The 25629-nt window shown below is 37.3% G+C and overlaps 1 protein-coding gene across 1 annotated transcript; it reads left to right on the forward strand.

Moving 5' to 3' along the window:
- Positions 1–925: 925 nt before the first annotated feature.
- LOC136879400 (solute carrier family 66 member 3) lies at positions 926–24943 on the forward strand. Its single transcript, XM_067153216.2, has 4 exons — positions 926–1074; positions 1252–1474; positions 7325–7445; positions 24216–24943. The coding sequence occupies exons 1-4, from the start codon at positions 926–928 to the stop codon at positions 24341–24343; spliced, it is 621 nt and encodes a 206-aa protein (XP_067009317.1). The 3' UTR covers positions 24344–24943.
- Positions 24944–25629: the final 686 nt, after the last annotated feature.

Genomic DNA, 25629 nt, shown 5'->3' on the forward strand with positions numbered 1-25629 from the left:
TTCACATCACCGCACCGCTGAACTGATACATAAACACATCAGAATATCACACATATAAAATGATACTTAAAATTGTTCATACAAAAAGGAACAGAAATATTCCTAGGGAACTGCATTTATCACTATCTTCGATAGTTTAAATAAATTAATCATAAGGAGCTCGCTTAAATCAGGATTTAAAAACACTCCGCAATGCTGTTCTTATGGAAGACCGCCTTGTTTTGCCCTACATCAGCTGATCGCTCAGAGCTTGATGTTGGTGCCACGCTTGGCCGGTAGAAACATACGGAGCGCCCTCTCTATCTATTTCTATGCTCGAAGCGCTGCTAAGACAGCTTTTGTTTTGCTTACCTTGTCTTCAGTTCTGCAACATTGTCATTCTAAAATTTATAAGACTCTCAGAATGGAAATATACTACTAACCCTCTGATTGACTTAATTTATTTTACTTCATTATCACACATTTTCATTATAACAGTCATTTATAACCAATTTTCAAATCAGAAAGGAAATTCTGTACAGCAGACATATAATCTTAGAGCAAGAAGAAAGTTGATTGGGAGCAATGCGTTAAATTGCGAAAGTTTTTGGTTGCTATGCAACGGATGACCATATGATCAAAACAATCTGGAAAACAATACAGTGTAGAAAGCCGCACTGTGATTAAAGGGGAGACATGAAGGTCATGTAAGTCGTAAAAAATTGGAAGTTAATTAAGGCATAAACATCTCCCAGAGATGTGTCCCTTCAAAATACTGCCAGATTTCCATCAATGATTTCAGTGTCATCTTTTGTTGTGGATGCCAATGTAGCTCTTTACTTGGAAATGACTGTATAATAACCTAATTTTATCACGCTTAAATAATTATATTCAGCTGTAGCTGGGTAAAAAATTTGCACAAATTTCTGGGGCGTATTTTCAGATCATGGCAATCGTTCAAATTATAGCTGATACGCTGAGTATCATTACAATTACTCTATGTCTTGTGTTGAAGATTCCACAAATATTAAATGTGTATAAAGTAAAAAGTTCAAAAGGTTTGAACCTCTATGGTTTATTATTAGAACTGACCAGGTAAGGGCAAAAAAAAAAAAAAAAAAAAAAAAGTAGGCTTAAGTTGTGTCTTCATCTACAAGCCTGACAAAATAAACTACCTATTGATTCTTTATAAAATGTAAAGCTACTGTTTCTTAATGAGTAATGGAACAGATTTTTTTACTTATACCATTGTTCACTTTTGATCACTTCTAGCTACTCAATTATGGCATGTTACAATTATTGTAATGGTTATGCCTTGCTGTCATACATGGAATATCCTATCATACTGGTACAAGAAATAATCCTGATATATCTGGTACTTGCATATTCAGAACTTCTAAATATGTTCAGCTTTGGATGTTTTGGAATATATGTGGGAATTGTTGGTTCGTTTGTGATGGGACTGTTACCAAAATCCATTTTAGCTATTCTTGCTGTAAGTATCACTCAAGTTCAATTCGGTAGCTTAATTGAACTTAAATGTCCTCATACTTGTTGATATGCTTTTTATAAGAAATTGCATGAAACTTTGTCATCTGCTTGCTATCAGAGTGGAAGGTCTGAAAGTGCAGGTTTATGCTAAGCGTGAATTGTATTGAAACTGTAAATAATGGAAAGGAACAAACAAGTGTCAAATTAAGTTATATAGAGAAAGGGACATGAAGAGGAATACATAATAGGATAAATATAATGACAAGTCAATATCAGAAGAGGGAGTAATAGAAAAGAAGAGAACACACATGGCTGGTATAATACTTCCATAGAGCCTTCGTGGGTGAAGCGGGCAAAAAGGTGTATAAAAAGTGACATCTGTTATTTGCTGATTTTTTTACTTATACCATTGTTCACTTTTGATCACTTCTAGCTACTCAATTATGGCATGTTGCAATTGTTGTAATGGTTTCTTTGCACATTGTGCAAATCTTTTGTCTATTATTAATTCTTGTAATGGTTATGCCTTGCTGTCATACATGGAATATCCAATCATACTGGTACAAGAAATAATCCTGATATATCTGGTACTTGCATATTCAGAGCTTGTAGCATAGAGGAGAGATCCTTTCCTTGTGCTTAAGCGGACCCACCAACCTGCCCCTAGAAATATTCGGCCTTGTATAGAAGAACTGAAATGGATCGCAATGTAAATCTCAGATTTGCAACCATTTTCTGTGTTGCTATTGATGGAATTGGGTCAGCTGTCATGAAGACTAGTTTTCTATTGCCTCCGACAGAGCTTGCATCAGGTGCGCCTACAAAGCTGCCACCTTAGTTGAAAATAAGAAAATCATGCAGCTTCAGATTATCATGGCATACACCTGTAACCTTACTTTTTGCCACTTCATCACTTTTTGTCACATTTTAGCAGTACTTAAAGGGATGCTAGAGGCCTGGACAGTAGTTTTATCACTAGCTGGACCTAAGTTCGTAACGTGGCAGCCTTGTGTAGCACGTAGCACGCTGTGACATAGTCCGAGCCATGCCATGTTAGATCTGTTACCTATCTTTCACAGAGGCTCAACAGAAGCTGTACCCAAACATGAAAACATAAAACAATGACGATCTCCACATTTCAAATAGATTGGTTCTCTCCCTGTCAGTCTCATTTCTCCTATACCCACCGAATGAGTTAGCTATGCAGTTGGGATCACATACTTGTGAGCTTGCATTCTGGGCATGATGGGTGCAAACCCCACTGTTGACAGCCCTGAAGATGGATTTCCGCAGTTTCCCATTTTTACACCAGCAAATCCTGGGGCTGTGCCTTGATTAAAACCACGGTCACTTTCTTCCTTATCGTAGTCCTGTCCCATCCCATCGTCGCCATAAGATTTATCTGTGTGGGTGCAATATAATTTTTTTTTTTTTTTTTTTTTTTTTAAAGCCTACTGTATCCATTTCTTCTTAGCCAACAAGAAGCTTTCTTCTGCTTCCCAGCTGTATCTTGAGCATAAGCTTCAACACTCGCTGACAACAGGCTACCGAGTGTTGAAGCAGATCATCTTCAGTCTTGATGTTGAAAGTTAGGAATAAGAATAAGGCCAGATGAAGACAAAAAGATACAAATTAATACAGATGGAAAAGAAAAAAAAGAAAAAGAAAAAAAAGACCAAGAATTCAGGACAAACTCAAAAGGAGAAAAGGAATCCAGTGGTTCAGGAGATAACCTTTTGTATTTTAATGATCATCTCTTTTTCTGTTTCTCCCTCTTCCCGCACTGTGTGTCCAACTCTTGTCCCGTTTCTGTACAGGGTCGGATATGAAGTGAGACAAATCTTCGTAGCAAGTTTTTACGACCAGGAGTTAATGAGATGAAACAAGTGATACGATATATACAGTGGAACCTTGGATTGCGAGCATAATTCGTTCTGGCAACATGCTTGTAATCCAAAGCGCTCGTATATCAAAGCAAATTTTCCCATGAGAAACAATTGAAACACAGATGATTCGTCCACAGCATAAAAATATTTATTCGCATAACATTTCTAAAACAAAATATAATGTAAAACAAATTAAACTGCACTTTACCAAACAATAGAATCATTGTTGGTATGAGGAAGACAAGAGATGACATGAAGAGAGTTACTGTGTAGCATAAATTTCACTAACGGAATCACTGCTATCTGTTGGCTCACTGGAATCGTTTTCTTTTTGTGCAACTTTAACGCGGAGCCTGTCCAATGACTTGCTTTTGCCATTTATTGAGGATTTCATGAAAATGTGAGATTGCCTTGTCATTGAACAGATTCATCGCCCGCACTGCTACAGCCTTATTCGGGTGGTGTTTTTCTACAAAATATTGTACTGTTTCCCACATTTTGCACTTCTCCCGAATCTCAGTTGAAGTGAGATATTCCGTTGACTTTTCCTCCTCCTCTTCACTGGACGAAATTTCCTCCACAACCTCCTCCTGTTGTTCGCGATGCAGGTCCATCGGTTCGTTTGTGGTCAGTTCCTGGCTATGTTCTTCCACCAGCTCTTGAATGTCCACGTCATTCATCTCCAGCCCCATGATCTTCCCTAAGAACACAATTTCATCGACAATCGGCGGCTCATTGTCACCAGCAATCCCCTCAAAGTCATGTTCAAGAACACACTCAGGTCACAGCTTTTCCCAAGCGGAAATGAGAGTTCTCTTGGTGACCCCATCCCAGGTTTTATCGATGATCTTCAGGCAGTTCACAATGTGGAAATCATTTCTCCAAAACTCTCAGAGGTTTGTTCCTTCGGTCACTTCAAAGCATTGCTGAAATATTGCTTTGGTGTATAGCTTCTTGAAGTTCTAAATGACTTGCTGATCCATAGGCTGGATAGTGGAGTAGTGTTGGGCGGCAGATTATTTCACTACAGGACCAAAAACCTTGTTCAGCCATTCAACAAAGAAAATACGAGTGACCCAAGCCTTAGTGTTGGACCTCCACATAGCATTTAACTGGCTCTTCTGCACCTTGCATTCCTTGAAGGCTCGTGGATTCTCAAATGATACACCAGCAAGGGCTTTACTTTTAAATCTCCGCTCGCATTAGCACTCAACAACAGGGTTAAATGGTCTTTCATGGGCTTGTGACCGGGCATTAAATTCTCTTCTGCTGTAATGTAGGTCCTCTTCGGCATCTTTTTCCATAAAAGTCCTGTTTCATTGCAGTTAAAAACTTGCTGTGGCAGGTAAAACTCTGTAACAATGAGCTTCTGGAACTCGGCAGTGAATGTCTCAGCTGCCTTAGCATCCGAACTGGAAGCCTCCCCATGCCTCACTTAACTATGGATGCCACTTCTCCTCTTAAAGTTATCAAACCATCCCCTGCTGGCCTTGAAGCTTTCTTCGATTTTTGTTCACATATGTGTGCTTTATGGTAATTAACTTACAAGGTTGGCGTACAGCGTCTTTACCTACTCGCAGATTTAATTCTCGGACACAGTATTGCCTGCTAGTTGCTTATCATTTATCCAAATGAGAAGCAATTTTTCTACATCTTCCAGAACACGTGGCCTTTGCTTTGATACTATTGTGACTCCTTTTGCTGTATCTACCCCTTTTATTTCTTCTTTCTTCTTCTTTAATATTGTGCAAAGCGTTGACGTAGACTTGTTATAAAATATTGCGACATCAGCCACTCGCATACCTCGTTCGTGCTTTTCGATAATTTCTTTCTTAACTTCCATCGTAATCATCTCCTTCCGACCAAATTTCTTTTCAGCCTTTTGTTTGTTCACTGGGCCCATCGTTGCAGTACATTTATAACGCTAATGAAAGAAACAAAACATGTACACTCATACAGCGAGCACGTCAACTGAAGTCCAGCGTGGGAGATGATTACACGCACTCACCCAGGAAAGAGAAAGGCAGAGGGGGAGGGGAAAACGTAGGCATACGTGACGCTCGTATTGCAGAACCTCACTCGCTTATCAAGTTACAATTTATTTAAAATGTCTGCTCGTCTTGCAAAACACTCGTAGACCAAGTTACTCTCATTCCGAGGTTTCACTGTATTATAGTAGGAAGGGAGAGGGCGAAACCCGGTGCTGACACGTAACCTACTTGTGTCGAATCGCACCAAAGGTGTCTGCTCAAGGCTTAACGTCCGCATCTTATGGACGAATCATCATCACAGCGTCATATGCCCTCACTCCGTATGAGCACTGTAGAGAAGTTTGGAATCCAGGCTTTTGACACGCAATCTGGTGATTAGAAATTGTACTCCGCCACCTCTCCTACCTTGCCGGCCTACATGCTGATGATAGTAATTTTTTGGGCCAACGGGACTCGAACTGACTAACCACAGTGTCAGGCATGACGCCTGATCGATCATGGCCACCGTTTCCAATTTTAAGTATGTTAAATGCATTTTGAAACGATTGAAGGTGTGGACTTGGGCGTGGTTCTATGCAACTTTACGACTCTCTTTCCGCAAGTTAAAAATTTCCCTATAATAGGAACATGAGCCAAACCATGCAGCCACTCCCTTGGTAATATTAGAATAAAAGTGTACTTTATTACAGTATGTAAAACTGTCATCTTTTATCTTAAATATGTTCACAGAGAAAATCCCTCCTCCCACAGTGACCTGTCATTAAGTGTGCCTTTCCATGTTCCTCTCTTTCTATGTATGACTTTATTTGACACTTGTTTGACAGCAATGAATTATGCACTTGATGTAGCAAAGTTTTGGTCTAAATGTGTGTAATGTTACTGAGTGGGGTTTTATTTTTTATTTTTTATTATTTTTTTTAGATCTTATGGCGACGATGGGATAGGAAAGTCCTAGGGGTTGGAATGAAGCGGCCGTGGCCTCAGTTAAGGTACAGCCTCAGCATTTGCCTGGTGCGAAAATAGGAAACTATGAAAAACCATCCTCAGGGCTGCCGACAGTGGGATTCGAACCCCACTGTCGGTTTTCCATTTTCACACCAGGCATATACTGGGGCTGTACCTTAATTAAGGCCACAGCTGCTTCCTTTCCATTCCTAGGCCTTTCCTCTCCCATCGTCGCCATAAGACCTATCTATGTCAGAGCGACATTAAGCAAATAGCAAGTGTAATTTTAACTGTATATTCTAGATATTTCTGACATGAGAATAAAAAGTAATCAATTACCTTATTAGAGTGCTTTTCATAATGCCTTGTGCTCTTATAAAAATAGTAAAATTCACTTTATCTCCATATTTCACAAGCATTAAGAAAATAATGTGCATATGAATAACACATTTGCATGTTATATTTATGCTGAGCAAAAAATAGGGTATATATTGATGTTCTATGGGGCATGATAGCTGAGTGACAATGTCACTGCTTTCTCATCAAGTCAGCTACAACTGTAGCTTGAATCACGGCCATTGAATGTAGATTTTTGAAATGTCACATCTCCATGTTTTGGATTCCATGTAAAACTGGATGTCTTGTAGCTATGATCATGATATGGCGTGGAATGACATTAGTAGATGAATAAGCTTGAGCGGAGCATTTAAAAGTAGGAAAGATCATAATATGAAGATAGAGTTGGAATTCAAGAGGACAAATTGGAGCAAATGTTCGTTTATAGGATGAGGAGTAAGTGAATGGAATAATTTCTCAAGGGAAATATGACTTAACAACAGTAGCTGATTAGACTCTTGCATGCCAAGTTTAAATTACTAGACTAAGAAGAATACCGGTATTTGATGGAACGTTTTGCATTCAAAGATAATGCTGACTTTGCATATCCTGGTTCCCTGGAGCTGAGTATTATGTCAACACATTTGGCCTGTTCAAATATAGAGAGAATAATATGGTATACTTTTTGAATTTCAGCCTATGTGTACTCCAGTGTCAGCCTCCAGTAAAGTTGTCCAATTGATTGAAATCTTAAGAACTAAGAATGCTGCATCTGTCAGCCTTCTCACCTGGTTCCTTTCAGCATTCACCAACTTAAGTAAGTAGTCAGAACATGCTACTATGCCCTGATTGAAATCTTCCCCTTCATATAGCAAGCTGCTCTACAAGAGATCTTGGGTTCAATCCCATTTCTTCTACAAACATAAGAGTAGTTTAAAGAATACTCAGCCTTTTAAAGGACAGTTCAGTGATCCCAACTATGCCAATGCTAATCATTAGATGGAAGACCCTTGAAGTACTAAGGCGTTCCTTAAGCTACGAGAAGTTGGATTACTGTACATTTCCTAAGTGAGAAGTCGCACATAGTTGAAAAAAACGTAGTTACATAGATCCCCAATCATTTGTGATTTTCGTATACTTGCTGCCCTGCATATCATCTCTCAATTTCTGTGTGCATGAGGCTCAGCTTTTCCTCTTTTCTTCCTCCACTACTTTCTTGGCCAAATTATTATCCTCCACATATTTTCTAGTTTCTTCAGTCTTAGATGTTTTCCATGCCATTTTCTTTTCCTTCACTTTATCCTATCATTCTACCAGTGTGTCTCTTTGTCTTTCACATTTCCTGATGTTCTACCACATACCTTTTCTGCACATCCAACCAGTGATTCCTTAAATCTTTTCCATTCATCTTCAACATTCCCCATCTCTGTCCTGTATACCAAGGATATTATTTCCCTTTGAAATTCGTCTTGTATGCTTTTCTCCTTCAGCTTCCATACATTAATTCTTTTCTCTCTTCTTAATGGGGGGTTTTTCAGTCTTTCCCACTTTCAGTTTTCCTATCCCAACTCTATGATCTCCACCCTTATTCTGAGTTTAACACATTTTCAGTCTTCCCTGCCATGTGACTTCGCCCAGGTTAATATTGAAAATAGTTTTGATGAAAATATAGCTTCTCTTCCAGAAGCATTTGCTTACTAATGAATTGAGGTGCACATAGACTTTCTATAAATACTGTTACAAAGTTTCTGATTTATTACATCTTTGTGGATTAATTTACCCTCTACATCATTAATGTAAATAAAAAATAGAAGGGGTCCTAACACCAACCCTTGAGGCAAACCACACTGCACGGACCGCCAAGTTGATTTGTTTATCCTATCTGTTACACACTGCCGATGGCCATGCAGGTAGGAATGCAACCAAAGGAGGCCGCTGTCTGAGAAAGTGAGGGAATACAATTTCGAGAACATAATGTCAATGTCAACAGAGTCAGAAGCATTGCTCAAGTCTAGAAGTATTAAAACTGTCACTTCTTCGTTGTCCATTGCTTCTTGAATGTCTTCTGTGACCTTCAGTAGTGCCGTCGTAGTACTGTATGCTTGACGAAAACCAGATTGTAGTGGGTCAAGTAAGTTGTAAGTCGTCATTAGGGAATTCGATCCCAGCTCTTATTTCTAATCCCAGGATTTTGGGATTATACTTGGTCAATCCCGGGATTATCCCGGGATTGAAAGTTACAAATAAAAAATAAGATATTCTCACAGAAATCAGCTGTTTAATCAGCAAATCGAAATTTAGACAAAATAAACATATTTTATGGTATACACCTAGCTAATCTAATCACTCTAACTAATCAGACTTAAAGTCAGACTAACCAGATTTAAAATCACTCAGTCTCTATGTTAAAATTATTCTTTTCCAAGAATCAGTGAGATCTCTTTAAACTTACATAAAGTTAAAAAACCCTTATGTAACAAACTATGCAAATAAACTTTGGAAATTAACAACAATCTCTCTGAACATAGACTAAATAGAGGACTTTCATGTAACAACATAATAAGTAGGTAGAAAGTTTCTTAGCAAAAAGTATTTAAAAATAACATTAACCAATCACATTTCACGTTTCTCGTAAATATAAAGAAAACTAATTTAATAGCAACATTCTAGTTTGAATTGCGAAAATATGATCTGAGAAAAAACAACGCGTCCAGTGTCTCATCACCAAACCTGCTTCTCAATTTGTTGCACGTATATGCAGCTGCTGAGAAAGTGCGTTCAGGTTCGATGGAAGTTGGAGGAATCGTTAGTAAATACAAATAAGCCTGCTCTAGATTATAGCTCCGAGTAGAATTTGAAGACTCGTATAGGTTCATTTCTTTCTTAACAATTCTGGAAAATTCATTTTTATTTAATGCTTCAGGAGACAAAATTTACATGCTGTTATCTGTTTCCAGCTGAAGTTTTTCTTTGAATGTCAAATCACTTTTTTCTGTGTTTGTAGGCTCGACTTGCATATTTTGTTCTTCCTCTTCATCTTTCTTACCATTTAATCTCTCAGTTAAAGAAACAATGTGTTTTTTATCAGGACTTTGCTCAGACTTGAAAATGTACGCTTTATTTCATCATCGAACGCCAACGCCACATTGTCACTATGAAGATTTTGTAGGTAGCATAATACGCCATTCAACTCATTTCTTCGGCGATCTTTCATGCGCTTTTGAAAATGTATCTTGAATTTAGAAACCAACTCGGAGCTATTGTCATTTAACTGCTTAAAAAGAAACTTAAGGGCAGCACCAGTTGTGTATAAATACGCATCAGTGCGACAGAGTGCTTCTGCAGTTAATTTGACTGGGGCCAAGACTTTAATGATTTCATCGGTGAGCTCAAAATCGGACTCTTCCAACTGCACTGGATTATTCAAAGCTATAAGCGCCTTTTTGACGCTAAATTTCAAGAAGTCATTCACTCATAGGGGATGAACTCATGCGCTAAACGAGAACAGGCATTTACACACCAAAAAGACGCATAAATAACGCACTGAGAGTTTTGCTTCACACAGTCTATTTTACAAATTTTAAAAAATGATGTCAATCCTGAAAATCCCGGGATCCCGAAAACGTAATCCCGAAATCTACGGGATTGAAAAGCGGTCGGGATCCCTTTCTTTAGAGGATGTATAATGCCTGCTTTCCATGTTTTGAGAAATGTGCTGTCTACAACGGAAGAGTTAAATATGTTAATTAGTACAGATAATATCACAACCAGAATAATTTTTTTATCATCTCTATTCCTATACTGTCATTTCCTTTCGCCGTTGATGTTATCCGATATATAGCAAACCTGACTTGTGAGTGGGTTGCTGGACGGAAGTAGAAGTTTTCTCTATCTGTTCGCGTCTTTGCATAATTCCCGTCAAGAATTTCCTGTTTCAGGGCTGCATTTAATGTGCAGTTAGATGAAAAATAATCGTTCAGTTTTTCCAAGGGTAGAATTTAATTAGTATTAGATCTCTTATTGTAAAATGATACAATGTAATATATGTATATTTCAGTGCCTGGTTAGATGGAAGAAAAGGCCTGAAGGCCTTAATCTTGCCAGGTAAAATAAAACATTGCTAACTAACTAACTAACTAACTAATTAGAATGAGAAAGTTGTACCATTTGCAAATATCAGGTTCCTGTTGATATGTGTTAACTTAGCTCTACTGTCAGTTCAACAGAAGAGTGTGCTAATTGCCCACTAGCTGTAAATGACATGACCATACCAATACAGACAAGTTTCTTTTATCTAGTCGCATGAGACCCAATGACCATAGTACCATATCCATCTACATGACACATTTATGTTTATTTTTTAAATGTATTTATAATGTCTTCTTTTACTTAGCGTGGTTAAGGTTATAAAGTCTTCTTTTACATTGAACCACCGAGCGATCTGGCCGTGCGGTTGGGGGCACACGGCTGTGAGCTTGCATCCGGGAGATAGTGGGTTGGAATCCCACTGTCGACAGCCCTGAAGATGGTTTTCCGTTGTTTCCTATTTTCGCACCAGGCAAATGCTGGGGCTGTACCTTAATTAAGGCCATGGCCGCTTCCTTCCAACTCCTAGGTCTTTCGTATCCCATCGTCGCCATAAGACCTATCTGTGTCGGTGCGACGTAAAGCCACTAGCAAAAAAAAAAAATTACATTGAACCAAGTTTAACTACTATAGAAAATGCTCCTAACTTATACCTATACACACAACTATATGATATACATACAAACTTGTATTTCACTAAGCAGTTATTTACTTATCAATTAAATTACCTTAAATTGAACTTGCTATTATAATAATGACAAGTAATGAAACAATTCCACTTTACACAGCAACTAATTGTCACAAGAATAATAATTACATAATGACTAACAATGTGTGTACGTCCAACCCTTATCCCGTTTCTCTACGACAAGGCCTCTCAAACACCTGAAATCTCACGTGTGCAAACTAAGGTGCAGAGGTTCTGTGCACTGTGAATCGGACCAACTCGGCTCGGTTCGGACCTACGTTTTGTCTCGGGGTCAACTCTGCTCGGATGGTGGAGCGCTGCAGAGCAAGTGAGGAAGAGGGAGACAGGCGGAGCGAGCAAGACAGGCATAGGGAAAGAGAGAGACAGAACTATTGCTTAAAATTGAGGAGTGGGGGGTCTGCACTCTGATCAACCTGACAAAGTCATCTTTTGCACCTTGCGTCACGCAATGCACGGCGCATGCACCTTGAGAGGCCGTGCTCTACGGGGTGAAGTATGAAGTGAGATGAATCTTGTAGTGAGTTTTTACAACTGGGTGCCCTTCTGACATCAACCACATCAGAGGAGTAATGAGATGAAATGAATGACATGATATTTGATAGTAGGAAGGGAGAGAGTGAAACCCGTTGCCAGCACATAACCTACTCCTGTCAAATAGCACCAAGGGGTCTGCTGAAAGCTTTACATTACCATCCGATAACTGAATCACCATCAACAGCATCATACGCCCTCACTCCATATGAGCGTTGTGGAGAGGCTTCGAATTGAATCCATGCTTTTGGCACGCAATCTAGTGATTAGAAATTGTGTAAGTAAATTATCACAAAAACAATTTGTTCTATTATCACCACCTATTCAATACAAGCCACGTGCTACATGGATGAAATCTACATAATACTATATACATTTTTGAGGGACATGTTTCACCCCTTGTTAAGAGCATCATCAGCCTGTAGGTAACCTTAAGGGCAAATGTCTGAAACATTATCTATTCATACATGGATTACAATGAAAAATACGTTACACATTAAAAGCATCTTAAAGTTAACAAGCTACAATTATAATATAAAAAATGCCACATTATACACTATGAGTATCGAGAATTGATAGTGTCTATACTCGTGAAAATGAAAAATGAAAACTAAAAAATTTAAAAATAAAATTTGCAGATCATTGGGATAGTAACATTCTTGAGTAAATAATATAATCTTCTTTGGGTGCATTAATCCCAAATGTTCTGTACTTGAACTTGATAAAAACATTGTCAATTAATTATAAACAACAGCTGGATATTTAAGAATACATTAGATAAGATTGAGTGTTGTTATTAAAATGTTGTAATTTTTTTTTTTAAATGCTCGTATGTTTTCTGTCGCATACATCGGTGTCACCATTCCAATTTTAGGGTGCTGCTTAATTGTTGAATTGTGTCCTTGATGTTATGAACAGTCGTGTGTGAATAGTCTTACATGTAGATGTGATTATTAGCCTTTGAGAGGGATATTGTTTGTCAAGGTAGTACTAAGTAGATCTGATTGTTCCAGCAGCTCCTGCCTGACTAACATTTATATTCCTGGTGTTATACTTGTGCGGTAGAGGGGGGTGGGGTAAAGAGGGGGGGAGGGGTTACGTTGATTTTTAAGCGGCTGTGTCATTACTGGAGGGGCGTTAATAGGGGTGGTGTGGGTAGACCTGATGTTTGATTTGGTGGATGAAATATTTGGATGAGAGGATTTTAAAAGATTTGGGATTTAATTCTGGTTGTGAATTCACGATATGTATTCATTTGGGTGTTAATTCATATAAAGGATTTTTATTTTTGTGACCTCATTTAAATTATGAACGTTATAGGTTTGGTCCAGAAAGATGTGAAAATTTTCTATTTTGTTCATTTCTTGTGTAAAGAAGATGCTTTCATTGAGGAAACTTCCACGAAGTGTGCTTATGCTCTGTGGTAACATACGTCAACATGCTGCCAATGTAACAGTGAACAGTTGATGCTGTTTTCACTGTAGTCTTATGGATCACTTCCTTCACAGCCACAGTCTTTCCCCTTGCAACAGTCATGTCTTTGGTCTGGTGAAGAAAGCTTTGAAGAGTAAGTGATTCCTGATACTGTGGAAGAGTGGTTCAACCAGCAATGAGTGTCTTTCATCGAGGAAAGTATAGAGAAACTTGTTCAGCATTGGGACAGGTATCTGAGTGGTGGGGTGATTATCTGTAGACTCTCTCAAACTGTTACCAATATGGTGTCATTTTGATATAGTACCATATATCGATGGCTTAGTGCACAAACATTGTATGTCCAAAAATCATGATTCTGAGAAAACTCAAATTGAAAGTTTATGAAGTTGCAATTACTTACGACAAATAATATAGCTGTAGCCAGTATTACTGATCTGTAGATTATTTCTTTGTAACTGTATATCAACAACTGGGCCACATTTTTGTGCATCAGTAAAGGAATTATTCACTATATTTTAATGGAAGGTTGGGACATACAACATTTGGCACTAGCAATGTGAAAGAAAACTTCAAAGCACAAACGTTGTATTTCTCAAAGGAATTTATTTCAACATTCTTTTTCATCATTTATTATTAAATGATTTTATTTTCTTAATAAAATCACAAGGTATGAATAATAAGTAATTAAATAAAGTTGAATAATTACTGTTCAGTTATAAATATGTCTCAAATCTTTCAAAACAGTGTCCAGGACATACAATATTTGTGCTCCATCAAGGCAGTAAGAACTTGAAATTTTCAACAGCAAAATAGTATATCCGGACATACAACATCTGTGGCTTCAAGTGAAATGAAAACCAAACAGACATATCTAGGCTAAAGTTATTATACGGGACATACAACATTCGTGAAGTAGAGTTGTTGATTTAACTAGCACATGCAATATTTGCACCTTGGAAATCAGCATGTTCCCTATTATTTGGACATACTATAATTGTGATTTAGCTACATATGTTTGAGAGACATCCAAATATGGCTTTAACTCCAAACTGGCCATAAATGGACATACAATGTTTTTGCACTAAGCCATCGATATAGCCGGGCTGAGTGGCTCAGACAGTTGAGGCGCTGGCCCTCTGACCCCAGCTTGGCAGGTTCGATCCTGGCTCAGTCCGGTGATATTTGAAGGTGCTCAGATATGTCAGCCTCATGTCGGCAGATTTACTGGCACGCAAAAGAACTCCTGCGAGACTAAATTCCGGCACCTCGGTGTCTCCGAAAACCAAAAAAGTAAATAGTGGGACATAAAGAGAATAACATTATTATTTATTATTGATATAGTATATCTTGTCAGGTACATATAGTGTAAGTTTCTAGCCATGTGTCTGTGTTTATCAACCCTTATATCTAGGCTGCCAAGGAAAATGAGTAAGAGTCAGAAAATGTTCAAAGTAAGATGAGTCAACGGTGTGAATCCTGGAAGGGATTTCGATCTTTGGTTTCAGTAGTATAATGTTAAAAAAGGAAAAATGTTCCACCTTTTCAATACAATAACACTGTTGCACGAATCAATGTAGCAACATATTTAATTTATTAAGGGACCGGTTTCGACATCTGTCCATGTCATCATCAGCCTACACAAAAAAATGGCAAGAAGTTAACACAATGGTAGCACTTATGACACTTTTCTTGAATTAAAAATAGAAGTTCATGTAGAGGTTCTTGAGCACTCTTGCTGATCTTGAGGTTAAAAAGATGTAGTATAGTTAACAATAATTGTTGTTATTCAAGGAATAAACTTTGGTTGTTAGGTAACAAATGATATAATTTTGTTTTAGTACTTCAAAAGGAGGATAGTGGTCTATATATAAAAACTCTCAGAATATGAGACTATTGGTACTGATATGGATTTTTTGATATCTAAGGAAAGGAAAAAAATTAAAATAAGAAATAGAAAAGTGAAAATGGTAAGGTAGGTATTATTATGAGGTTCACATTTAATTTAGCCTTGTCATGAAATACAAGAACCTCTACATGAACTTCTATTTTTAATTCAAGAAAAGTGTCATAAGTGCTACCATTGTGTTAACTTCTTGCCATTTTTTTGTGTAGGCTGATGATGACATGGACAGATGTCGAAACCGGTCCCTTAATAAATTAAATATGTTGCTACATTGATTCGTGCAACAGTGTTATTGTATTGAAAAGGTGGAACATTTTTCCTTTTTTAACATTGTTACTATTAGTTCAATACGGATCAGTTATGAAGTTTTTAACTTTAAATTCAGTAGTATAAGTCAGAACTAAACTATATGTACAGTATTTCATTAGTCCTAACAGTACAAGAAAACAAGTTAATATATATCTATGGGAGAAGAGTACAAGTCATTTTCTGACTTATACTCATTTTCCCTGACAGCGTAGATATTATCTATAGACTCTTTCAAACTATCATCAGTATGCTGTCGTTTTGATATAGTGTATCTTGTCCATTACATATAGTGTAAGTTTCTAGATATCAGTGTATGTTTAACAACCCTTATACCAGTGGCGATGATTGGGAATTAAAAGTCCGGGGGCAAAAATATATACATATAACAAACAGTACCGGGGTTTGTGGCATACAGCGGGGGGGGGGGAGGAGGAGGGTATATTCATCAAAACTTAAAAAGAGGCCACAAAATGGTAAGTTTTTTATGCTCTCTCAGCGAATTTCGACAGAGAGGTAAAGATTGACAGTTTAACAAGTTAAATGCGGTAATAATAATAGTTTTTTGAGATTTTGATTCAATATTATATACTAAAACTTTCACCAAAGGAGCAATATTACACATGTATTACAATTAAAAAGAAACACAGTGTCATTATACAATTAAAATCATTTGTGTGCGTGCGCAAGAAAATGGACGACTTCTTGGTCAACAGTTCACAAAATAATTGTAAAAAAACCACTGAAGGGAGTAAAATATTTAATTTTCATTTTTTTTTCAAATCAAAATCTCTTTATTTGTAAATGAGGTGTCTACCTCGGTGGCAAATGGTACACTAAAATACGTTATTGTCAAGCACTAAATTTTAAATTAACAATAGAAGAAATTTTTTTTTCTAGAATACAATAATATACAATTTATGCTAACAATTTTTTCTATTAAACAAACAGATCATCCTTAATAAATTTATATTGTTTACAAATATGATAATATTATTATTATATTATTATTATATATATTATATTATATTATATTATATTATATTATATTATATTATATTATATTATATTATATTATATTATATTATATTATATTATATTATATTATATTATATTATATTATATTATAATATCTCCTATACTTACAAACATAGTCAACTCATATACAGTATGTGGAATTACTTCAAATAATACTATGCAACTGGTATAAGATTAAAATTTACATTGCATTTATATACTTTTTTTTTTAAACCCATTTTGGAACCTAAGTAGCATAACGACCTGTTGCGTCTTTACCAGAGCCCCCTTTTGCCACCACTTTTCAGAGTTCCTGAAGGGCCTTCACAGCTACCGTAGCGGTCCCAGGGCCCTCAAAGTCCCCACTGTACTTCACCCCTACAAGCAGTCCCCAACTTTGGCTGTCCAAACTCCATGGACCAGGGGATGGAATTAATTTTTTTTTTTACCCACATTTTTTATTTACAATAGCCTGCACTGGTCGAATGCCCTCTAACATTTCATTTATTTTCCCTGTTGCTGTTTATTCTCTTTTTGAATACCTGTTACAGATTTTGGAAAAGGATCAAACACTACCCCTGGTAAACTGTTCCACTCCTTCACGCCCTTCCCAATGAATGAAAATTTACCCCAGTCGCTTCTGCTAAAATTCCTTCTAAATTTATACTTGTGGTCAGTTCTGCCAATATAATTATTTTCCAACTGAAGCCTCTCATGGATTTCTCCCCATGCTTCTTCTCCTGTATAGGCTCTATATAATCCTATAAGTCTAGTTTTCTCCCTTCTCTTACTTAAAGTTTCCCACCCAAGTTTCTCTAACATTTCTGATACACTACTGTTTCTCCTGAAATCCCGTGTTACAAATCTTGCTGCTTTCCTCTGCACACTATCTATTTCTTTTATTAGGTATTCTTGATGAGGATCCCAAACACTGTTTGCATATTCCAATAATGGACGAACCATACTTAAGTAACTTTTTTCTTTTAATTCTTTGTTGCATCCTTTAAGTAGCCTCATTATGACATGTAACGATCTGTATGCTTTCCCAACAATGTCATCAACATGACCCTTCCAGTGCAAATTACTTTCAAATTTCACACCTAAGTATTTGCACTTGCCATCGTTTGGGATAACTACCTCATCCAAAGTATATTCAAATTCAGTTTTAAAGCTCCTGTTTGTAAATGTTGTAACAGTTGATTTTCCTCCATTAACCTTCAAGTTATTTTCTTCAACCCACTGTTGGATACTTTCAAGGTCCCTTTGTAATTCTGAACAATCCTCAATGTTATTTATTTCCCTATAAACAATTATATCATCTGCATACAATGTTATTTTTGATGTTATATTGTTCCCTAAATCATTTGTGTATATTAAGAAAAGTAACGGACCGATTATACTACCCTGTGCGATTCCCTTCCAAACTTTCTCTTCCTGTGATATATTATTTCCTACTTTGACTTTCTGAACCCTTGAATTTAGAAATGTTCTTATCCAGCGTATAACCCTTACGTCCAATCCTATTCCCTCCAATTTCTTTAATAATATTCCATGTTCCACTCTATCAAAGGCTTTGGAAAGATCTATGGCTATGCAATCTAACTGGCCTCCTGAATCCAACTGATCTGATATGTCCTGCTGAAATCCCACCAGTTGTGCCTCACAAGAAAATTTCTTTCTAAATCCATACTGGCTCCTCATGAACCAATTTTTATCATCATATATCCCTCTGATGTACTTTGCTATTAAACTCTCCAGTATTTTACAAACTATACTGGTCAGGCTGATTGGTCTGTAGTTCTCCAGTTTCCTTTTATCACCCTTTCCTTTATAAATTGGTATTATTATAGATTCCTTCCATTCTTTTGGTATTACACTATTATTTATGACATAGTCAAAGAGAAATTTTAAATAAGGCACTATGTACCACCCCATTGTCTTTAATACCTCCCCAGTAATTTGATCACTTCCTGCTGCTTTTCCTTGCTGAAGCAGTTGGATTTCTCTGAAAATATCTTCATTTGTGAATGAGAAGCTTCTTGTTTCCCTCTGTGTCTCTCACTCTCTATCTTCTGTTACTGTTTCCAACTTCTGACAACTACTGAATCTCTGAATTCCCTACTAAATAGTTTTGCTTTCTCAGTCTCTGTTGAATAGTGTTCACCCCCTTCTCCCACCATTGTAGGAATTTGGATTCCTTTTCCTTTTTGATTTCTAATATATGAATACATCTTTTTCCATTTCCCTTTGTGGTCATTACCCTCTTGAAGTATGCCATTCATATATTTCTCTTTTGCTTCCTTTTTCACTCTATTCAGTTCCCTCATTAGCTGTTTTCTAGTTTCTCTATTCTCCCTACCCTCTTTGATTTTCCTGTTTACTATTCTACATTTTCTTTTTAATTTCCTATTTCCCTTGTATAATAAACAGGGTGTGAGGTCATTTTACCCTTCTTAACAGGTACAAATCTCTTCTCTCCTTCCCAAATGATTCCTTTAAATTTAGCCCAAAGTGTATCCACATTACTCCCTTCACTTATCCAACAACTGAATTGTGATTTAAGGTAAGTCCGAAATTCATCAACTTCAGTTTTTCTGTATAATTTCTCGTCTTGTGTGACCCTCTTATTAAGCCTTTTTGGTACCAGTCCTACATCCATTATTACAGCCTTATGGTCACCTATTCCTTCAATTACCTCAGTTTTATCAACAATTTCCCATGGTTTAACCAGGAATACATCTAGTAAATTATTGAGACGAGTCGGTTCTTGTACTACTTGTGTAAATCCTCCCTCCCAAATTAACTTATTTGCCAGTTTCTGTTCATGGGCTTCACTTGCAGCTCCATTCCATTCAACTTCAGGCAAGTTTAGATCTCCCCCAATTATTACCATATCATTATTATTGTTTTTATGAGTATAATCTATTATTTTCTCAAATATTTCCCTCTTTCCTCTCTTCCAGGCCTGTATGTTCCTATAATTCCCACCTCCTTCATATTATGACAAACTAATTTTATCCCTAATATTTCATCCCTTTCATCGGTAAACCATTCATGTGAACAATAAGTTTCCTTCACCAGAATAAACACCCCCCCCTCCCTTTTTATCTCCTCGGTCTCTACGATAGACTGTGTACCCTTCTGGAAATACTTCTCTATTACCCACCCCTTCTCTCAACCATGATTCTACTCCTATCACCACATCAGTCTCATAAGATTCCATCAATGTACTGAATTTTATTTGTTTATTTACTACACTCTGACAGTTTACCAAGAGCAATCTCAGACCCCCTTCCTCCCTAAAACTTGACTGTTGTAATTGGGTAACATTTGACTCATGAGTTGAGAACGTCCCTGGAACCCAGATCTTTGTACATAGATCTTGATTTAAGGATCTGGGTTTTCTGACAAGTTTCCCTGTATATGCCAATTTAGTGGTATTTTTGATACCTATGTATTACTTAAACCGTCATCTACTCACTGCGTGAATTTAAAAGCCCTCTGACAATAATCTCTGCTGAAAAAGGGGGTTATTTAATACTAAGAAAAGGGACCACTTTTCGCATCCTAAGCGAGGGTCCACACACTTACTCGCTCACGCTCATAGCTGCGCGAGCATAAGATAAGATGACTCGGGTATCTTATCTTATGATAAATAAACCCTAACTGGGCACTTTTAATAAAGGTACCAGGTTTCATAAACATCCTCTCTGCACCAAACATTTCTTATACAGATGAAGTCTTTCATTGTGTTTCATACTGTGGAGAAGTGTGGTGTTCTCCTTATTATTCATATAGTTGTGTATTTAAGTTTATTAAAATGTTTTAAAATAGACTAGGTTCCAAAATAAAGAGTAATAATTCTCACTATGTCAGTGCCTAGTGGTGCAGCAGATGTTATTGTGAAAGCTTTAAAACAATATACAGACACTGACCACTGACTTGCCGCTGGAACTATCGAATGTTATTTCAGATTACTTCAGTGCACCCCTCGAGTTTGAAAGTGAAAATTCTGGTGAGGATAGTGATTTTGAGGAAAGTGAACCTTTTGAAATTTCCACAACAGACGAGTTGCAGGAGGACGCTGTTGATGCGGACATAAGTGTTCTACATGATGTTCCCAAAGTTCAAAGAGCCTCCGAATATACGGAGGAGGTTAGAGAATTTATAAATAAGGGTTTATGGCTGTATAAGAAATTGCACTGGTCTTTTTCCCAAAAGCTTCATTCATTCTTCATGAATAGAATGTCAGGAACTGGATTGCAATTGTGGAGAACATGTCAATCACCACCCAGTATTAATGATGGGTGTGATGAATGCATTAGTATAAAACCAGCCAATGACGACAGCTACTAAGAGAAAAAATTATGACAGAAAAGAAACTTACACAATTTATCACTTCAGAGGGCAGGAGGTGTGTCAGTCATTTTTTTCAATTTGTATTCGCTTGTGGCTCTAAGAGGCTAAAAAATTTAAAGGAACAATTCAAGAAAGAAGGGGTGCAGCCTAAAATTCACCGAAACGTATTAAAGACTTCTCAGATAAAATCTATTCCTTTTGATAATCGTAAACATGCAGTGAACTTTATGAATAATATCAGTGAACAAAATGCACTTGTCATGCCAGGCCAGATCCCTACAAAATGAAGAAGTGATCTCATGCTTCTCTCAATCAGCATGTCTAAGAAGTACGTTCATACATTATACTCTGACAGTTATAAATCAATAGAGAGAATTCCTATATCACTCTTGTCTTGGTATTCCATCCGGCGTACATTTTGCAGTAACATAGTAGTTCAGAAACCCAAGACTGATCTTTGTATGACTTATAGAAGCAATCAAACTGTAAGAGGGAAACTGTCAATTATGGAGAAGGCTATACAACGTCTTAATCACGTCCAAGAAGAATGGACTGCTTATAAAAACACCATCGACAATTGTAGACAAGGAATTAGAGAACTGGGAACTCCTTTGTCTCTTGGGTCACATAGCTGCAACACATACAAAGGTACAATGCATTATAGTTTTGATTTTGCCCAACAGGTGCACTTACCATACGATCTGTAACAAGTTGGACCCATTTTCTTTCTTACAGGCTACAAGGTGGGTCTCTTTGGTGTAGTGTGTGAACCACTTAACAAATTTGTTTTGTACATTATTCCAGAAGCTTGTATTGTGGGTAAAGGAGTAAATATTGTCTTATCTCTTGTACATCACTTCTTGGAAAAAATTTCAGTAGCTGAGGAGCATTTAGAATTCCATGCTGATAACTGTATTGGGCAAAATAAAAACAACTTCTTAATGAGATACCTCATGTGGAAAGTTATGACAGGAAATAACAGCAGTTGTAAAATTTCATTTTTGCCTGTGGGACACATAAAATTTTGCCCTGATTTGTATTTTGGTTGTTTCAAGAGAGCATTCCAGAAAAGTGAAAGTGAAGTTATTGAAGATGTAATTAATGTCGCCCGTAAAAGTTGTCAGGCTTCTAGCTCTATTATTCCTGTCGCTGTTGGCACAGAATCCGTAAATGTAACAATTCCTACTTATGACTGGCAGAACAAGTTCCATGCTGGAAAGAAAAACATTCCAAACATAGCCCAGATACATCACTTTGTGTATATGCAAGAGCACCCTGGCGTAGTGTTGACAAAGAAATCCATAGTTTCTGACGAAGTACCCTACACCATCCATCGGGAAGATCCACCGCCTGACTTCAGTGACCTTCTGCAAGTCATCAAACCTCAAGGACTTAGCATCGATAGACAGATGTTATCTCCAAGAAAAAATTAGACCTCATATCAGAAGATAAGAAAGATGTACTATGTCTTGCTGTAACATCTTTCCCTGCCCCAACAACGCCGCCACCAACCACCACAAATGAAAATCTTACGGAGCCGGCTTCTGTTTCTCCTCCTCTGCCAATAATTACACCATCATTATCTTCTTCTTCAAAAAGTGTAACGCCTTAAAAAAACAAGTAAGGCTCAGAAGAGAAAACCACCAACTCCAAGAAAATTCTCCCCAAAGAAGAGGTCTCGATCCACCTGCAGCTACTGTGGAGAGGTAGGACATTGGGACCAAACGGTGAAAAGGCATATAATATCCCCAAAACGCAGGCTTCGGCATGAATAACTGATATCCCTGTCTTATACTAGCTAAGATAAACGATCATTAAGGTATGTGATCATTTTTGTAAAGTGCAGTAGTGTTGCAATTAGTTGTCTTCAGTGACCTTCTGCAAGTCATAAAACCTCAGAGACTTAGCATCGATAGATAGATGTCCACGAGAAAATTAGACTGTAAATAATATCTGTTGGAAATTTTTGTTAAAGAAATTATATGTCAGAATACTGGTGAACATGAAAATGTAAACGCCAGCATTACTTCGAAATAGTTTAGTGGTTATTTGTGTCACAAAGTAACCAAATTTTTAAACAGCTGAAAAGTTATGAAATCTTATGTTGTAACATTACATGCTAATTTAAGGCCTTAATTTCTTTTGGAGGCATTCAATTCAATTATATGATATTAGTTACATATTATGGAACACAACAGTACCTTTATCTCAATACCCGACATGTGGGTCCCTTTTCATATGCATGCAGACATTTAGTATTTGACTATACACTAAAAAGCTAACAGACACTAAAGAGATTGCCAGACTGAAAATTGTGTGCTGGCAGATGGTGACTCATACCTCAGTGTCTATGACCTTAGCAAAAAAATATAGCCGTGGTACCCTTCCTCATAGCAGAGGCAAACTCTCCACTATTTGCTGTGGTGCTATACAAATCGGTTAACCAGGACGAAGGACATTTTGTGAGTATTTCCGCTGAACTGAAATGAAATGAAATGAAATGGCGTATGGCTTTTAGTGCCAGGAGTGTCCTAGGACATGTTCGGCTCGCCAGGTACAGGTCTTTCGATTTGACGCCTGTAGGCGACCTGCGCGTCGTGATGAGGATGAAATGATGATGAAGACAACACATACACCCCCAGCCCCCGTGCCAGCGAAATTAACCAATGATGGTTAAAATTCCCGACCCTGCTGGGAATCAAACAATCATTTTTATGATGATTAAAAAAATAAAGAAAAGAATTATTTGATAAGATAACAGAGCTTGTACAAATGGCTTTTTTAAAATAATTCCTATAATTCCTAGTTTCAGCTAGCTAGAATGGAATAATAATGTTATATTATTTCCAAAAAGTTGGGGGGCGACTGCCCCCCCCCCCCCCTCACTCCTGCTAATCGCCGCTACTGCCTTATACTGTATTATCTGTAGACTCTCTCAAATTGTCATCAGTATGTTGTGGTTTTGATAGCCTGTTTGTTGCTCAATACGTACAGTGTAAGTTTCTAGAAACTAGTCTAGATTTCATTTGAACAACCCTTATATGTAGTGTTGTGAAAAAGAAAGTGATACATTTATATTTCTATAGATTTGAGAATAGTGTTAGCATTAAGCAGCAAGTGCTGTAGAACAGATACACAAGAGTATTTTTGAGTGTGTAATGAATTTCAACAATTCTGGTGTTTAGAAAGGAAAGAAACTATTTTAATACTTTGAACTACACGCATGTGTTTCTCTGTTTCAGCTCGAGTTTTTACAATTTACATGGACTCTGCAGACGTCACTCTGTTAACAAACTTTACTATATCTGTCATCCTCAGCTCATCTGTGCTGGTAGCTGCCTTCATTTACAAACACCCAAAAGAGGATTAGTGAGTACAAAGCTGCTTATTTTTATCCAACACTCTTAAACAAGCTGTACACTATATCTGCTGTGTAGCATTTATATTAAATGCTGGACATTTTCTCATATGTTAGTGAGCAGTTGTTATGCTATAATTTATCTAACATGCAAGGTCTCTTTCATAGCTCCTTAGTATGCAGACATACAGTAACACATAACTTAATTCATATTTTAACACTATACTGTTTTGAGATTATAAGTACAGAATGTGTTATATTCATGAAGTAAATAATTATCATCATCATCATCATCTTAAACCATCTCATTGATTGATTGATTGATTGATTGATTGATTGATAAAAAGCTCAATTCTTCACACAGTTCATCAGACAATGCTTTTGAATTATCGAGCTGACACTTATGTGGTGTGTGGAAGATCAGCCACATTCCTTCCAAATTTGGTACAGAGTCGGAATATGAGTTTCTACAAGGTGACCCAGGCTCATCATCATCAATCAATCAGTCAATACTGATCTGCATTTAGGGCAGTCGCCCAGGTGGCAGATTCCCTATCTGTTGTTTTTCTAGCCTTTTCTTTGATTTCAAAGAAATTGGAAAATTATTGAACATCTCCCTTGGTAAGTTATTCCAATCCCCAACTCCCCTTCCTATAAATGAATATTTGCCCCAATGTGTCCTCTTGAATTCCAACTTTATCTTCATATTGTGATCTTTCCTTCTTTTAAAGATGCCACTCAAACTTGTTCGTCTAGTGATGTTATTCCATGCAATCTCTCCGCTGACAACTCGGAACATACCACTTAGTCTAGCAGCTCGTCGTCTTTCTCCCAATTCTTCCCAGCCCAAGCTTCTGTCTACCATTATAATGGTAATAGCTTGAAAACAAACTTCCCCAGGCAGAGTGGCCCAGACGGTTGAGGCGCTGGCCTTCTCGCCCAAACTTGGCAGGTTCGATCTTGCCTTAGGCCGGATGCACATTGAGAAGCAGTTGGCCACAGACTAGGGAAGAGCAAAGCAGGTCAGCGCGAGGCTTACGGAACTGCGAAGTGCATGAGAGCACACATTGCCACGCAGGGTCTCGTCGGTTTTCAAAAACAACATGTTTTCTTTAGACTCTGTGATATTGGGGCATCTGGTATAAAGAGGCTCTTTTTCCTCTTTCTTCAAGCATTCATGATTTTTTCTCATTTTGATAGTCATATTCACAATTTTCCTTGTGCTGATGACCACGCAGTTGTTCACCTTAAGACAATCACAATAAAAACCACCACCATTGCCAGTTTATAAGACTGAA

The sequence above is a fragment of the Anabrus simplex genome, chromosome 8 (assembly GCF_040414725.1).
Source record: "Anabrus simplex isolate iqAnaSimp1 chromosome 8, ASM4041472v1, whole genome shotgun sequence".
Taxonomy (NCBI): Eukaryota; Metazoa; Arthropoda; class Insecta; order Orthoptera; family Tettigoniidae; genus Anabrus; species Anabrus simplex.